The following is a 16,492-nucleotide window of genomic DNA, read 5'->3' as shown; positions in this document are numbered from 1 at the left end:
TCCTTTGGAATAATCTGATCAAACTGTGTTTTTGAGTTTATACTCTAATAAAGCTCTTATCCCAGCAAAAATAACATAAGCATCACATACCCACTTACAGACCCCTTCAATGAACAGTTTGTCCACTTAACTGCAGAAAAACAGCTGCAGAGAATCAAGACAACAGACCTGATAAGCCTTTTTCACAGAAGACATTTTGATGTGTAAATAATAAAAGGAATCGTGGCTCACTGTTACATTGTCATGACTTACCAGGACCCTTGAATACAATGCAGCCATTGTTAATGTCATTGGGGAACACCTGTGCTTTTCCTTCTATGTCAAGTCAAAATGTCTGCTCTGAAAAAATCTTTGGTTTATTAGAAAGTGTAAGTAAGTCATTAAAAAGCTCATGCCTCTCTCCAACAGGTCTTCAGATATAAAAGTCATTAAAGGGTTCTTCTGCTAAAATAATTCATCAAGCTAGGTATGCATCTGTATCTGCTCTCATGGAGGTCCATAATTATAATTATACTGCCAGCCCTATAAACGCAAATAGCGCTGACTGACTGAGTGCTGAACTTACACCATTGGTCGGCCGACTGAATGTTGGAGTTACGCCATTAGCCGTTGCTCTTTCAAAGTGAACTGGTGTGAAATGTTTCCAATACATCATCCGGTGGGTGTTTACAGGCAATGTTGCCAACTTAGCTCCTTTGTCACTACATTTACCGACTTTTCACACCCCTTTAGTGAGTTTTTTTCACAAAAGCACCTAGCGACAAATCTAGTGACTTTTTGGACAAACCTTAGCTACTTTCCATAGAAGAGAGTTGCCTGTATCGCCATGCAACGCAGGGTCGGCTTTCCCTCTCTATGCGTCTCATTCAGTTGACTGTATGGCAGCTGACACAGACATGAAAGAGCTTCTAAGTGATCATTTTTACCTGTAAATATAGCTAAAATCACAGCACAAATGTTGTCCTTAACTTATGTATATGGTGATTTTGTCAGATGGAGTCGAAATTATAAAATCTGTATTTTAGCAGTGCAGAGCAGCAGCTTGGAAATGGCTTGGAAGTGACTGCTGGTTAACATGGAGTCTTAATGGGCTATTTCATACTGAAAAACTGAAAAATATGTAAGTGAGAACAGCTTTATTGGGAATTCGTCTTAATTAAGTTGCTGTATATGGAGAGGAGAGAAGTAAACAGATAAGGGGTGGCCAGCCATATAATAGGTTTTGACCAAGTCTTGTTACTCTACTGAAATGTTTTGTTCTACCGCAGCCTCAGGTGGTGGAGGACTGCTAAGACATCCTGAAGGATTAGAACCTCCAAATAGGGGCCATAATTGTTTAAGGAAAAGTGAATTTCCTTGACTGATTGAAATGTCATTAATTTGAGAAAAGATTTGGGCTTAATATCCATTTTGCTCCATTTCTCTAAGAAATCAACTTTGTCAACAAGACTTTGTCTTTGTCATGAGATCTGTATAAAGCATGTCATGGTACATATTAACCTGCTGAGGGCCCCAAGAAAAGTGTTTACTGATGGACCCAAATTAATCACCCCCGTATCCTGCATGTTGACCTGGTGCTTCCAAGTTCCCATCAAGAACCGAGCAGACAGCGGACTGCACAGAGCAGGTCATTATTTGCCCTCACACTCAGAAACCAACTAGTGCTCCGATACTGGACCAACACTGTCAGGCTCCATGTTTCCTGTGTGTTGACTGTGATAATTTGATCAAACACTATTTTATTCATTTATTATTTATGCATTAAGGAGCCCAATACAAACTAAAATAATAAAGGTATTAAAACTAGATTTTGGCAAAAGGTTTCTCTTAAAGACAATAAAGGCCGAGGCATTAGGTATAAATGCAGAGCCCACTCCAGTTGATGGCCCCTGGAGCAACTGGCTGTTTTTCCCACCTAGTAATTCACCCTGGCATGGACGACAAAATTATACTTTAAACCTATGATTAGCATTATACAAGTGAAGTGCAGTGATTTTTAGTACAACTCATTTTGTATATAATTAAAGAATAGAGGTGAATATCTCACTCCTACATGAATTCATAGAGTGATGGGGGACTCATACAAGCTTGAAACAGACATACAAAATCACTTTTGTGAAATGCTTTGCGATCCCACTGTATATTTACAATGTTATTTAACTAGAGTGATGGTTGAATTGGAATTAAAGAAAATCTCAGTACTCCAAACCAACAGCTCCCACACCATGCACACATCATTCATATGGAGGAGTGTTCTGGCCGGTTTGATCAGGAAAAATGACCAATCAGTCAAATTGTTTGTATGATTAATTATTTTTCTAGATGATAATTCACACGCACACTTAAATAAAAAGACATTCAAGTTTATATTTTACATAATTATTGTAAACACATTAAAGCAGAACACATATAATATATTGATACAGATAACCCCACAATGTAAAGACTGAGAGGAGACAAGTGTGACTGAGGACACTGTCAGATGTGGACATTTCCTCATAGTGGATAAGGATTAATAAATGAAAAGAAAAAAGGCACCCACACATGTGCGTTATAAACAAAGTAGGAGAAGGTCATTATTACCGTAATGATGCACACCGTCACTACTGGGCTGTACCTGCTGATAATTATCTAGTCACTAAAAAACAAAAATAGAGTTGCGTATAAAAGAATTCAAATCACGGCCTAACTGACACTTATGTGATATTGTGTTTCTTGATACATAATTCCCAACAGATATGTGACATTATAATTTCATACAGAATATGGCAACATACTAGTTTATGATATTTGCAGAACTAAAGCACAATATCAGCTGACATGATAAGGGCCTAAAAATGGCTCTTGCTTTACTATCTGACCTTGAGGCCCTGTCTTCAAAAGGTTTTAATACCTTCACTGTTTCAATTTTGTAATAACACATTGCATATTCCTGAAGTAATATTTATATATTTGGGTTACCAGCTAATCTGATGTCAAGAGATATTCCAGTAGAGAAAAGCTGTCCAAACTGCACAGAGTGTGCGCGGAGCAGGGCTTAATAGGGGCCCAGCGGCCCATCTTTGCCCTGGAGCCCCCTGGAAGGTTAATCTGGCCTTCATGAACTACATGGGTTGAATGGGCTCATAATGTCAGCCTATTAGGCTTGTGAAAAGTAATGTCTTCTTTGGAGGGAAATTTTGGGAGATTTTTTTTTTTCAGGAAATTGTCAAATGAAACTCACTTTGAACGACAGATGTTGCGTTTACTGTACTTGTAAAGCAACACTCTAACATGAGCAGCTGCAGCCCAAACCTTAACCTACAACCTCTTCCAGAAACATCTGTTGTTGTCTCCTCCTTCAGACTCCCACCCACATCCCCCACCTACAGTCTTATCCAGCAGCACATACACCCTCACCACCTACGGATTCTGGCCAACAGCTGCAGCCCCTAGCTCTGCCCCCAAACCCGCAGCCCCATTTTCCAGCTACAAACACTGGTCTCATTACATTCCTTCAGCTCCAGCACCAGCCATCAGCTTCTGTCAAATAAATTATGCTTTAGCCTTTGCATTCACTTACATCAGCCAGCATCAGCCAGCTGTGGTCCTAGCCTCCACCTGCCACCTCTGTTAGCCAGCTGTATCCTCAGCCACCAGTTTCAGCCTTCGTCCAACCACTTCCATCCCTAGGCTCGACCTGCAAAATCAGGCACCTGCAGCCCCACCCTCCATCTTCCTCTGACAGTCAGATACAGACCCATCTACAGCCTTTGGTAGCCACCATTTGCCTCTTCCTGCAGACTTAGAAAAGATGACAACCAGATGCAACTCAAACTCCTGCTTCACTCTTTTGGCCCCAACCTCATGGAGGCCGCACACCCAGCTTTCTCAGTATAAAGTATAAATGGTTACCTGGTGCAATATTCAATGAAGACCAGCACCAGATAGCTTTATTTTTCTCTCACTGTACCCCTATTGTTTTATTAGTCAGGTCACCTTTTTCCTTTGGGAAACCTTCTATCACCTGTTTCTAAATAAAGATTTTCAATCAGTTTTATGTAATGTGACTTGTCTTTCTCAGGTAATCTCCAGCTTGGAGTTCACATTCAAAAATGAGAGGATCAGCACTGTGTTTTGTCAAAGACACCATCTACAACCCAGGGCTCGCCAATGGAGCATCTCCAGTGGAATGAGGGTGTTTCCAGCCGTGTGCCAGGGGGAAAAGATGTTCACACAGAGGATAGCTGGTGGTAAGATTGAGATTAATGTACACACAAATTTTTCCCTGACAGCCAGAAGAATAGACCTCTTTTTTACTTACCTCTGCTTTGATTTTAATTTTCAATTGTCCGATGACCTGTGCAACCAATGAAGTAATAAATTACTGAAAAGGAATTAAACTACATGTGAGAGGTCCACAATATTTGTGTCCAAACACCTAATATATGCAATTTACAGTTAGATAAAACAGAGAAACGAAGCACATTAATGTGTTATGTTTTGCATATCTTCAGGCAGATCTTATATATATATCATATATAGACTCACAGTAAGTGGAAGAGCACGCCCGAGGGGTACACTCAGTATGTTGAATATAACATGCAAAAACATAACATTGTAATGATAGCACGCCTGTGCTGTTTAATTAAAGCTGTCTTACTGTTTAAATGTGCACCATCTTATTCTCCTCACGGGTATTTCCATGTGTTGTGCGAAGGAAGAGCACAGAGCCTTCAATATAAATTATACATCATATGGAAAGCTTCATCTACCGGAAAGAGCTCTGCTTCCTCCCACTAGGCTTTGCACTCAAGTTAGCATGGGTCAGGCTGATGTATGGCAGTAAGTGATATTTGGTAGTGTCTCAGTGTGTAGTCATGCATTTTCCGTTAATCTGATTTTTCCTAAACTCTGCCTGAGAAGTAGCACATGCCAGCAAGCCTAGCCTTTAATTGTACCTTGCCTGTCATGCCCAAAGGGAATCTCTCTTTTTATGGAAATAACTGAATTGATTAAATGATGTCTGCTCTCCTGATTGCGCATATTATGAATGTGAGGATGATTATGAACCAATCAACAAGCTTGTCAACAAGTCTCATGCTCGAGGACAATTTTCCACAAGCTGGCAGTCCAAAATTTGTTCTTATTAATGGCTTATAAATGATCTATACTACATATGTAAATGACCTCTTTTTTATGTAATTGTTTAGATTGTACCAATCAAAGTACAGCATAACTACTCCAGAGTTATCTTCTGTTCTAATGGTGTACCACTAGGCTATAATTCGTACCAATGCATGTCGGTACTGGGGAACAAGGTGTGAAGTTATGGGTAACAGTTCGGGATCTTACAAGGAACATATAGGCCTAGTGTTGTTATTTAACTACTGGGTACCTATTAGTTTATTACAGGGTGATTATGACCTACTGAGCAATAATCTTGACGTTTGGGAGGAATTTAGAGAGAATTTTATACTGTAGTTATTATTTAACTACTGGGTACCTCTTCTATTAATGCAGGGTACAGTATGATCATAACATCACTGGGTTTAATATACTGTAGTATATGGGAAATTTATCTAAAAGATGCAGAAAACAAACATGCTTTAAAGCCATTATATCACCAAATTGCTAACGCTCTTAGCGTGATCCTGTTTCTTTACTTTGTCTTTCTTAAAATCTCGGTTTCCACATACATAAGATCAGAATGATGAAGTTGCTTCATCAGTTGCACACCCTAACAAGACAGTCATTTAAAAACCCTCCCAACAACATATCCCATAGGTCTTAGCCACAGAACCAATGTCAAACCCTCATGGGAGCTGTAGTCGTTTACCAAAATAAACTGGTCTTTTATTATGGTTTAAGATGAAGTCTTCAATTTACTATGTCAGAATTTGTACTTTGTGTCAAATTTTGACTGTTTGACTCATTCTTAGCGTTTCATCTTTCGTCACTTCCACCACCGTCACCACCGCTTCTCCGCGATACTTCCATGCGCAAACTCTGAACTGCGCAGGAACGACGCTCACAAACACGCGTACGTGACGTGGAACGTTTACCGTGCCCGGAAGTGCAGTGGCTCTTTGGTCAGCTTAGTCTTTTACTCCTTCAATACGGAGTTAAGCGTTTACTGTGGTCAACTTAACCTAAAAATAGTCAATTATCTTGCTCTAAGTAAGCGAGCACATGTGTCTGTTTTACGTACACCGTACACACAGGACGTGTCTCAGCTAGAAACTTTGGATAAAAGTCTGGCATGCCAGGTAGCAAGCTAGCTAGCTAGCGAACAGGCTAAGAGCCTGCCAGCTGACTGTTGGGTTTATGTTTGTTTACAGTTCATTTTACACATTCATTAAAGTTAAGACGGGAGGATGTGTAAGGGCCGGAAGAAGCCTATTCTTATTCTTCAGCTATAAACAGGCTGCGGTTTAGTTTCACTATTCAGGTAGCAGTGATGATAAGGTAACGGGGACATACTGTAACTGGACTTAAACTGGTCGAGTTTGGGGACTTGAAAATGGAGGAGAAATACAGCAGCAACGTGCTCTCGGGGGGCAAACTGGGCATGGTCGAAGTGCCCAATTCCAGGTATGTCTTTATTGTGTAGCTTGTGTCAATCTCATCCAGCTGGTGTGAGTTACTGGCTGTATTTTTTTTTTGCCATTAAGTCAGTCGGGTCAGATGACTGTAGTTGTAGTCCATATGTTACAGTTTGCTAAATCCGATCCTCAACACCATCTGCAACGAGATGATTAATCTTCTGTTTAGATTAATTGTTTAATTTATAAAATGCATGAAATTGTGAAAGTGTCCATCACAGTTGACCAGTGCATTAGGTGACATATTTGTGTCCAAACACCTAATATATGCAATTTACAGTTAGATAAAACAGAGAAACGAAGCACATTCTCTCATTTGAGAATCTAGAACAAGTTGCAGTTTTTGCTTGAATAATAACTTTACTGATATATGGATTATCAAAATTGTTTCAGAATGACTTTCTGTTGAATAATACATTAGCTGTCTGATGATTTCAGCACATATTTAGTGTAACAATGAAAAGAAATAAAAAATGTGCAGAAGCTCAATGGGTGAGCAAAGCTTTTAACAGGACAGTTGCTTTTCTTGTATCATCCAGCTGTAATACTTATATATCCTATTCTATTTCCTGTCCTCTTCAGGTTAACCAGGTACATAGTTTTACTGGTCGTCTCAAAGATCCTCAAGGCTCTTGGGATCTTTGAATCATATGATATCCTAAAAGTTGTTCACATTGTCCAGTTCATCTTCATACTAAAATTAGGGTAAGTACTCCTGAGCTCATTACTTACTGAAGTTTCATTTCATGCATTGTATTGAAATTGGACCTGGTAATATGTATTAATACTTTGTATTTTTGAATCTCTTGATGATGACAACATCCTGACTTCATCTTTCTCTTTTCTCAGGACTGCTATTATTCTGCTTTTCTTTCAAAAGCCTTTCTCTTCTGGCAAAGTCATCTCAAAAAGACAGGTTTGTTGGATTTCTTCTGCTTTAATTTCAATCTGGCCCGTTACGTTTGAAAAAAAAAAATCCTAATTTTTCTCTGTGGCTCATAACTTTATCTGCCATTTCTCAATTATTCCACATATAAGGGAAATATATCTGTTTCTTAAATTTCTTACCCCCCAATGAATGTTATCCTGTTGTCTGTGGTGTTTTAAAAATGTTAAGGTCAAGCTTTATAAAGGTAACATATATTTTTGTCATGAAATACATTGTATTAATGCCTTTGCAAATCTGTTTTCTTTGTAGTGGATAAAGTTACTAAAGCATGCTGTTTTCAGCTGTGTCATATCTCTCCTGGGATTCTTTGGGCTAACTCTCTGTGGACCTCTAAGGTGAAATGTTTTGATATAACCATAAATTTGTATTAGACTGTTTTTCCCATATGAGTTAAAGACATGAGTACTGTAGATGTCAGCATATGTGTAGTTTTAGCTGTGTGTGTGTGTGTGTGTGTGTGTGTGTGTGTGTGTGTTCGTACACTATTTCGTTCATGCACACATTGTTGTGTTCAGCATGTAATTACATCCTGGTCCATGTCTTTCACAGGACATTGTTGCTTTTTGAGCACAGTGATGTGGTGGTCATTGCTCTCCTTGGTGTCCTGTTCACAAGCTCAGGAGGGGGGCCGTCCAAGGTAAGAGGACACAAATTCACATAACTAGTTTGTAATCTGAAACTTTTGTCTCTATAAATATGTCACTTTCAGGTATATTTAACCTTAAATGCATTTCTGTTGGTTTTTCTGTGACTCTGTGCAGACCAGAGGCGCTGCTTTCTTCATCATCGCTGTGATCTGCCTCCTCCTCTTTGACAATGATGATCTTATGGCAAAGATGGCTGAGCACCGTATCCTTTGCTCCGTCTAAAGGGCAACAGTTGCATCTGTTTTCACTGTTTATTGATCTGATCTGATCATATGTCTCTGTTTGTATTGTGTTTGCCTTGACTTGTTTTCTCAAAGCTGAGGGACACCATGACAGCGCACTCACTCATTTCCTCTATACTGCCATTGCATTTTTAGGGGTTGCGGATCACAAAGTAAGCAAGGCTCATGCTCCACATGAAATTGTTATGTTTACGGCTGCCTAAAGAGAAGCACAGCAAAGTATTAGTTTTGATTTCCAAATTCATTTTCACCCTCTGTTGTACTTTTCATCCTGTCAGGGTGGTGTTGTGCTGCTGGTGGTCTCCCTGTGCCTGAAGGTGGGCTTCCACACAGCCTCCAGGAAATTATCAGTGGAAATTGGTGGTGCAAAACGCCTCTATGCCCTCGACAACCTGGTTTCTGCCATGGTGCTGCTGCCCTGGGTCATAGTGCTCTCAGCGACCACAGAAGTAAGTGTGACCATGTGACAGAATGACAGATCTTTACAAATGTTAACATGCATATAGCGTCAGTCCTGTTATCCAAGTTTTTAGCCATACTAGCAGCTAAAGGACTAGCAATGTTGGTCTGTCCAGATGATGTAAGCCAATGACTTTGGTGATCCCTTCAACTTTTCAACTACTACCGCCATGAGGTTGGCATTTGTAGCTTCGAGTGAAAGGGCTCAACAACTATTGGATTGATTGCCATGGCATTTGCTGCACACTTTCATGTTCCCCTCAGGAGGAATGCTAATAACTTTGGTAAACTCTTAAGTTTTCATCCAGCACCATATCCAGCACCAGATCAAAAATCCACTCTGTCCAATTCTGGCTTAATATTTGCAAAACTAACGACATTCCCATCGGCCCCAGCTGTAATTTGTGTTTACCGTTAGTTATCAAATGTTCGCATACTAAAAGGCTAAACTAAAAGGGTAAACGTGGTAAACATTCTACCTGCTAAACATCAACATGTTAGCATTGTTATTATGAGCACGTCAGTATTTAGCTCACAGCATGACTATGCATAAGTAAAGCCTGACAGAGCTGCTAGCATGGCTGTAGACTGGTAGTTTTGTTTCCCAGTTTGGGAAAGTCCATTTGTTGGTCTGTCCAACACTGTGATCCAGCAACTGGCTAGATTGCCATGAAGTTTGGTATGGATATTTATGATGATTTCCTGGATTCTAGTAACATGGTCACTTTTTCCTTAATGCCACCTTAAAATCTAAATCTCCCCTTGTCCAACACAAGGTACTGTATATTTTAAAACTAAGAACCAGATTTCTATTAAATATGAACTGGATATTCATTGTCACCAGACACAATGGCCCATTTGTTTTTGGGGACCCCATAACTCCTAGAGAAAGGATATATCAAATGCAGGGTTGGCGTTCCAACAGACTGTTGCTTTTTCATTCCAGGTTGATGAAATACCTCAGTTTGTTAAGCTCATAAGCTAACAAACATGGTATTGAAGCATTTATTTCCTTGTTTTGTTTTGTTTTTTTCCTTTTTTGTTTAGCAAAGACCAATGTTCAATGTTCAATATTAGCAACTTCTCATTTTCATCTGGTGTTGATCTTCCATTTTCACAGATGAAAAACGTTAACCTTAAACTAACCTAAATTTAACCAAAATCTTGGCTGTACATTTTCTGCTCCACCTTATTCAGACATAATTGGCTTTCTTAATTTACTTGGGTTGTATATATGACCATACAAACAACTTTCCCATTGGGAAAGTGGTCTCAGACTCTTGGACCCCACTGTATGTATCATGTTTAGATCCACCTCTCAATACTGTAAATCAGTGGCAACTATATCTGTTTTTGCTCAAATTATTTCGCAGCAAAAGTCTTAAAATTACATTTATCGTTGACCTCGCCACTCACTGTAATTTCACTCTTTCTCAACACCAGAGTAAAGTAGAATCATGGTCGTCCCTCATCCTGCCGTTTGGGATGATCATCATCTCCGTGATGATCCTGGAGTTTTACGTTGAGGCCATCTGCAATGCAAAGATGGAGACGCCGAGGTGTGCCCGCTATGGCACCATCGCCCTCTTCCTCAGCGCCCTGCTGCTGGCCAACTTCTGGACTCACCCACTGACGGACCAGCTGCGCTCCATGAGCAAACCACCGCAGCAGGTCAGCACGGAGCATGTGCTCTCTGGAGGAGTGCTAGTCAGTGCCGTCTTCTTTATCATGTGTAAGTAGGTGGAAGTCAGCAGGATGAGTTCATGTATATCTTACTATTTTTTCAATTTTTTAAAATGTTTTAATTTTTATACTAACTACTAAGTACACAGGCACAGCTCATTATTTTAGGGAATGTAGGCGCAGTCAACATTTTGGATATGGACACTTTCTCTCCGCCCTCATCTCTCTCTGCAGCATCCAGTATTCTCTCATCTCCATCAAAGAAAGGTCAGAAGGGCACCCTGGTGGGTTACTCACCTGAAGGGACTCCTCTGTACAACTTCATGGGCGACGCCCTGCAGCACACATCGCAGTCCCTCCCCAGGTTCATCAAAGATTCACTGAAACAAATCCTGGAGGAATACGACTCCAGACAAATCTTCTACTTCCTGTGTCTCAACCTGGTACGTACAGTGTCACGAAGAGATAACTCACAGCTGATCATCAGGTGGAAGGTCATGACCCTATTTAAATTTGACTATTTCTGGAAAAAAATATGATAGATAACATTTCAGTAAGATAAAAAAACACCTTTTAGTGTAGAGAAGGCTTTGAAACAGTGTTTAGTTCACCATGTCAGGAGATATATATATTTATGACTTTTTCACACTTGGGAATTGTGATGTAGTGTTGGCTTTGACTTCTCCCACTCTGCTGTTATTTTTGTGAGAAATGCTGCTCTCCATGTTTCAGGCTTTCACCTTTGTGGAGCTGTTTTATGGTGTTTGGACCAACAGCCTGGGGCTGATCTCCGACGGCTTCCACATGCTGTTTGACTGCTCTGCTTTAGTCTTGGGTCTGTTTGCTGCCCTCATGACCCGCTGGAAAGCTACCAGGATCTTCTCCTATGGGTAAAGTCCGTCAGGGACATGTGAAAAGGCTTTGGTAGGAGATACTGGAATAATTTACAGTATTACAAATTCAGCTGGATGTTTGAGAATTAACTCCTCTTTTTTTTTTATTTCTTGTTTTTGTTTTTTGTTTTTTTGCAGGTATGGTCGTGTTGAAATACTTTCTGGATTCATCAATGGCCTGTTCCTGATGGTCATCGCTTTCTTTGTCTTTGTTGAGTCAGTCACCCGTTTGTTGGATCCTCCTAATATAAACACAGACATGCTGACTGTGAGTAAGCTGCTTCTACCATTTCATGTAAATGCTTGTGACTGAATGTAAGAATGCGCCATTGTGTCGATGTACTTCAGTTGCTTTTAATCAGAATCAGTATGTCCTGATGATTTATTTGCTTTCTGAGTCATTTTATGTTGAACATCTGCTAATACAGTCCTGTCCAGTCCTCCATAATAGAGCTGCTCATTGCACACTTAAGTAATTATTTCATTTATTTATTTATTTTTCATTTATTTCATTTTATTTTCATTGTAAAAGCTGTGTTGGAGAATGGTCTGCAACATTCCTTTTCCTTGAAATATAAAATAAGAAAGTAAACAAACTTAAAGTAGCACTCCACCATTTGTACCCATGAGGCTCAGTTTGCTTATCATGTTTAGTACTGCTGCACTACTTTATATGGCTCTGGAGCTTTATGAAGTCTTAGAAAATAATGTCATCAGATTAAATCTTGTCTTGGAGACCACAAATGTTTAACAGAAAGCCTGCATACAAACTGTGGGTGTTATGCAACACTATTGAGTTGCGTAATGGAAATTACAGGATCCAGCCAAGGAACTAAAAAGCCTTCTTTCTTGGCCTCTGCTACATTGATTTGAACATTCTTTTTATTCTCTCTCTCACAAGTTCCCCAGTTTAATGTACCGTATGTGCCATATCTAATCACTGTGGAAGCCCTTTTATCAATGAATGAATACTTTTATCCAAGAGTCATACATCTCAGTTGCCCAGCCCACATGCACTTACAAGACAGTACTTATATAATGGGGCAGGATAAACCAAAATGCAAAGCGAGCCAAACACAGTGTACTATATCATTCTATGTCAAAATGCAGAATATCAGTTAGAAACGTAGCAAATTAAACATGCAGTGCTTTCATGCCTGGGCTAAAAAACGGAGCTAAATCAAATGCCTTGCAACATATACAGTAATCAACCACTCCAAAGAATACCGTTTAAATTTCATTTTTACTCAAAAGTGATAACTAACCATAGAGGTTTTGTAATTTGTTCCTGAAACCTGGCAAAACGCTGGCAGTATGGACATTGTATAGATGCTATTTTGTGTCTGATGACAACCAGTTCTAGTGCCATGCTAAAGCCACTCTAGATGCTTGTTATGCCTCGCCAGCTGCCTAACTTGTGGGTAATGTCTGTCTACATGCTACAGCCAGTGAGCCTGTGATAAACAGTTGGAAGATTGCAATCCGATAATGAACAATTAAATCATGTCACAGTTAGCTTTGGAACAGATTTTTCAGATGGACTCTGGACATCCCTATGCATCAGTATATGAGTAATGAATGGTCTTTCGTCGCGTCGCTACACATCAGTCAGTCTGAACTCAGCGTGCTGTTTGTTGTCTCCTGCAGCCCGTGTCTGTCGGAGGCCTACTGGTCAACCTGGTGGGTATCTGCGCTTTCAGTCACGCTCACTCCCATGGCAGCAAAAGCTGCTCATCACATGACCATGGCCACTCGCACCACGGCCACTCCCACAGTGAGCACAGCCACGGAGGTCACGGCCACTCTCATGGAGGACACGGGCACAGTGGTCACGGGCACGGCGGACATGGGCACTCCCACGGCTCGATGGGTGGAGGCATGAACGCTAACATGAGAGGTGTGTGTTCTGGGCAATGCACAGAAATAAACCCGGTGATTAGGAAGTGTCAGCCAGATATAGTCCTCATGTTTTTTTTCTTCCAGGTGTTTTTCTTCATGTCCTGGCTGATACTTTAGGCAGCGTTGGTGTGATCATCTCCACCATCCTCATTCGGCAGTTCGGCTGGTTGATCGCTGACCCTATTTGCTCGCTTTTCATCGCCACGCTCATTTTTCTCAGTGTCATCCCTCTGCTGAAGGACGCCTGTGAGGTTCTTCTTCTCCGAACTCCCCCAGAACACGAGAAGGACCTGAACAGTGCACTGGAGAAGGTGAGAAGTCACACACGATGACAACAAAGTTACTGGAGTTTTCTTTAACAGATGGTGCTTTTACTGCCCATCAATCTAACTGTATTTATATTACAGGAGTATGCAGACGTTTTCTATGGAGAAGTTTTTGAAACTCGTTGTCTATTTTACTAAATTTTGTGAGATGAGCTCAATGGTGGCAGTTTTACACTGCTGTATGATGATTACAGACGAAAAACATTTGTGTGACAATGATGTTGTGCTTTCTTGTAACCCTTGAATTCACTACCTCTGCCATGGAAGTTATGTGTTTGGAGTCCTGTTTGTTTGCAGGATATCTCAAATACAACTTAATATAATTATTTAATATATGTAATTATTTCATCATCCTGGCGCCTGTGACTCTGTAGACACATTCTTGTGAACATGATAACTCAAGAAAAACACATAGTAGAAACTTCATACTTTAAACCACAAGCACCCCATATGGAATAGATGATCTGATTAAATTTTGGAGCATCTTGCTGCATAAATTTGCATATTAATTTGGTAAAAGTCATTTTTTAAAAATTTCTTTCAGAATTCTTGATGACACACTACTCGTACTGTGAGCACTATCACATTAAGTATTTCGGTGATCTGGATACAGATTTTAAAAATTCTAAACACTTTGTGACAAATGTATAGGATTGTGTAGCTTTTCTGGAGGTATGCTATGAATTTTTTAAACTTCTGAATATGCAGTAAATTTCCCATTTTCTTGACTCAAATGGCAAATCTATTGTAATAGAGTCTATCACATCACTTTCATCATATGGTAATTTGATTCGGGAAAGTTCTTGATAATTATCATTAGCCTTGGTCACAGAAAAAAAAAGTCTGCTGATATTTAAAGCTTAGGTTTCCCGATGCTAATTTTCCCGAGTGGTGTTCCAGATCGAGAAGATTGAAGGAGTTCTGTCGTACAGAGACCCTCATTTCTGGAGACATTCAGCCAACGTGATCGCAGGGACCATCCACCTCCAGATCATGTCAGATGTGGTGGAGCAGAGGATCATACAGCAGGTCGGTACAAACACAAGGGTCACGATTCTTATCGTTGTTTCACTGCCGGGTCTGAGGGCTTAGCTTGATCATACCAGCTGACAACAGTCTGATCCATCCATTAGGAGTCATTACAGACTGACCTTTTGATAACCAAGGTTTTTGACTGCTTCCCAAGAAATATCAAAGTCTTAATGTGCAGATAACTTTGACTTTGGGTCGCCGATCAACAAATATTTAATGTACTCATACTCCATAAAACTTCCTCCAGGGTTACAGTGTGAACAGAGAGACAGTTCTGATTTGTCCGTGACTGTGTGATTCCCTTCATTCATAGGTGACGGCCATTTTGAAAGACGCTGGGGTGAATAATCTGTCAGTCCAGGTGGAGAAGGAGGCATACTTCCAGCACATGTCTGGACTCAGCACAGGATTTCATGAAGTTCTGGCAATGACACAGCAGATGGAGTCTATGAAATACCTAAAAGATGGGACGTGTATCATGTAGCGTCCGTTTTTTGTGAACAACTTGAACTTTAGTGATTCTTTGTCTTTGAAATGTACAGTTTATGTATGTGGTTTAAATAAATCTGAATATATTGGTTTATCATCGTGTCATTTTGTTTTTGTTTGTGTGCAGAACAAGCGCTCTAAATTTTTCCTTCATTAAACATTCAGCAGTTAATTGACTTTTATTATTTGCACTGTCACTTTCACCTTAGTGATATTTGTTACAACAAAGGAAGTGCCTTTTGGTCCCTGTGAACCTGCTTCTTGTCTTGATATCATTTATTGCGTTATGTTAATATTTAAAAATTTTCTTTATTCTGGTACTTTCCACTATTGGACCCTATTACCATCTATTCTTTTTCATACTTATTTCTTTCATTCTTAAGCTGTGTTGTCCTTGAAGCCAGCTGGTATCTGTGTATATGTCGGCTTTTAAGATAAAAAGAAACTGCATTAAAAAAGTGCCAGAAATAAAGTATGTTTGAGATCATTTAAAACATTGTCTACATAGTTTGTCTTAATTTTTTTTTTAAAAATAGTTGATATTTCAAATAACAGTCTTTAAGTCATAGTCTGTGTTATCCATTATGTTGCTTTTGTAATGCTTCAGACAAATGTATTTGTACTTTCTCAAGCTCATCCCCAACCTGTGAGGATAGTTGTCATATCATACTCTGTAGGCCTAAAAATACTCCGATACAATAACTGGAGCAAAGTGGTGAATTATGCCCAAGTTCAGTTTTTTTTGGTCTTATTTATATTTTATAATAATTATAGTTACCTTCCTATGATAAAATGTTCTGAGTCATTTTTATCATTATTTGGTCCAAACTGTTTGAAATTTTTCAATATTTGCACCAGAACAATATCTGAGTTTCAGTAATGATGCCAGAACGACACCTAACTTTGAAGAATGTTTTTCTTCAAAACCATTTCTTCCATTTCACAGAATGAGAAATGTTATCTAATCACAAGCAGCCATAAAAGAATTTTGTCTGAATTGGCAAAATTAAAATTTAAGTCAGAAACTGTCTCATCAAAGAAGTAAATAAGAGAATGAATCTAACCATTTGATGGCAGCGATGTTAGTTTTCAATATACTGTGTACACACATTTTGGTCGGTGCCAAAAAAGTCTGAGGAACTATGAACTATTCTTTTAACCGTTTTCTTCCCTAGAGCGCATGGCAGTGTTTGCAGATTGCACAATGTTACATATATTTCCATAGGAGCAGACTGAGCTGAATTTCCAATTGGTGATTTCCTGTATCTGAGCTCAGCAGTTAGCAATGA

The 16,492-nt window shown here is 39.6% G+C and overlaps 1 protein-coding gene across 1 annotated transcript; it reads left to right on the top strand.

Annotated features, from left to right (window-relative positions):
• Window positions 1-5,975: 5,975 nt before the first annotated feature.
• slc30a5 (solute carrier family 30 member 5) lies at window positions 5,976-15,295 on the top strand. Its single transcript, XM_040158256.1, has 16 exons — window positions 5,976-6,573; window positions 7,167-7,289; window positions 7,434-7,500; window positions 7,783-7,868; window positions 8,083-8,170; window positions 8,295-8,382; window positions 8,498-8,574; window positions 8,701-8,871; window positions 10,325-10,613; window positions 10,799-11,007; window positions 11,297-11,454; window positions 11,596-11,725; window positions 13,105-13,354; window positions 13,441-13,667; window positions 14,583-14,711; window positions 15,028-15,295. The coding sequence occupies exons 1-16, from the start codon at window positions 6,503-6,505 to the stop codon at window positions 15,196-15,198; spliced, it is 2,334 nt and encodes a 777-aa protein (XP_040014190.1). The 5' UTR covers window positions 5,976-6,502; the 3' UTR covers window positions 15,199-15,295.
• The last annotated feature ends 1,197 nt before the right edge of the window (window positions 15,296-16,492 follow it).

This window comes from Xiphias gladius, chromosome 20, assembly GCF_016859285.1.
Source record: "Xiphias gladius isolate SHS-SW01 ecotype Sanya breed wild chromosome 20, ASM1685928v1, whole genome shotgun sequence".
Taxonomy (NCBI): Eukaryota; Metazoa; Chordata; class Actinopteri; order Istiophoriformes; family Xiphiidae; genus Xiphias; species Xiphias gladius.
This window is presented reverse-complemented; position numbering and strand designations above follow the sequence as displayed.

Excerpts from the sequence above, each read along its gene's own strand:
- slc30a5 (XM_040158256.1), top strand. The coding sequence starts at position 6,503 with ATGGAGGAGAAATACAGCAGCAACGTGCTCTCGGGGGGCAAACTGGGC. Across the intron at positions 8,383-8,497 it reads GGCAAAGATGGCTGAGCACC|CTGAGGGACACCATGACAGC; the intron begins GTATCCTTTGCT and ends GTTTTCTCAAAG. Across the intron at positions 13,668-14,582 it reads TGAACAGTGCACTGGAGAAG|ATCGAGAAGATTGAAGGAGT; the intron begins GTGAGAAGTCAC and ends GTGGTGTTCCAG.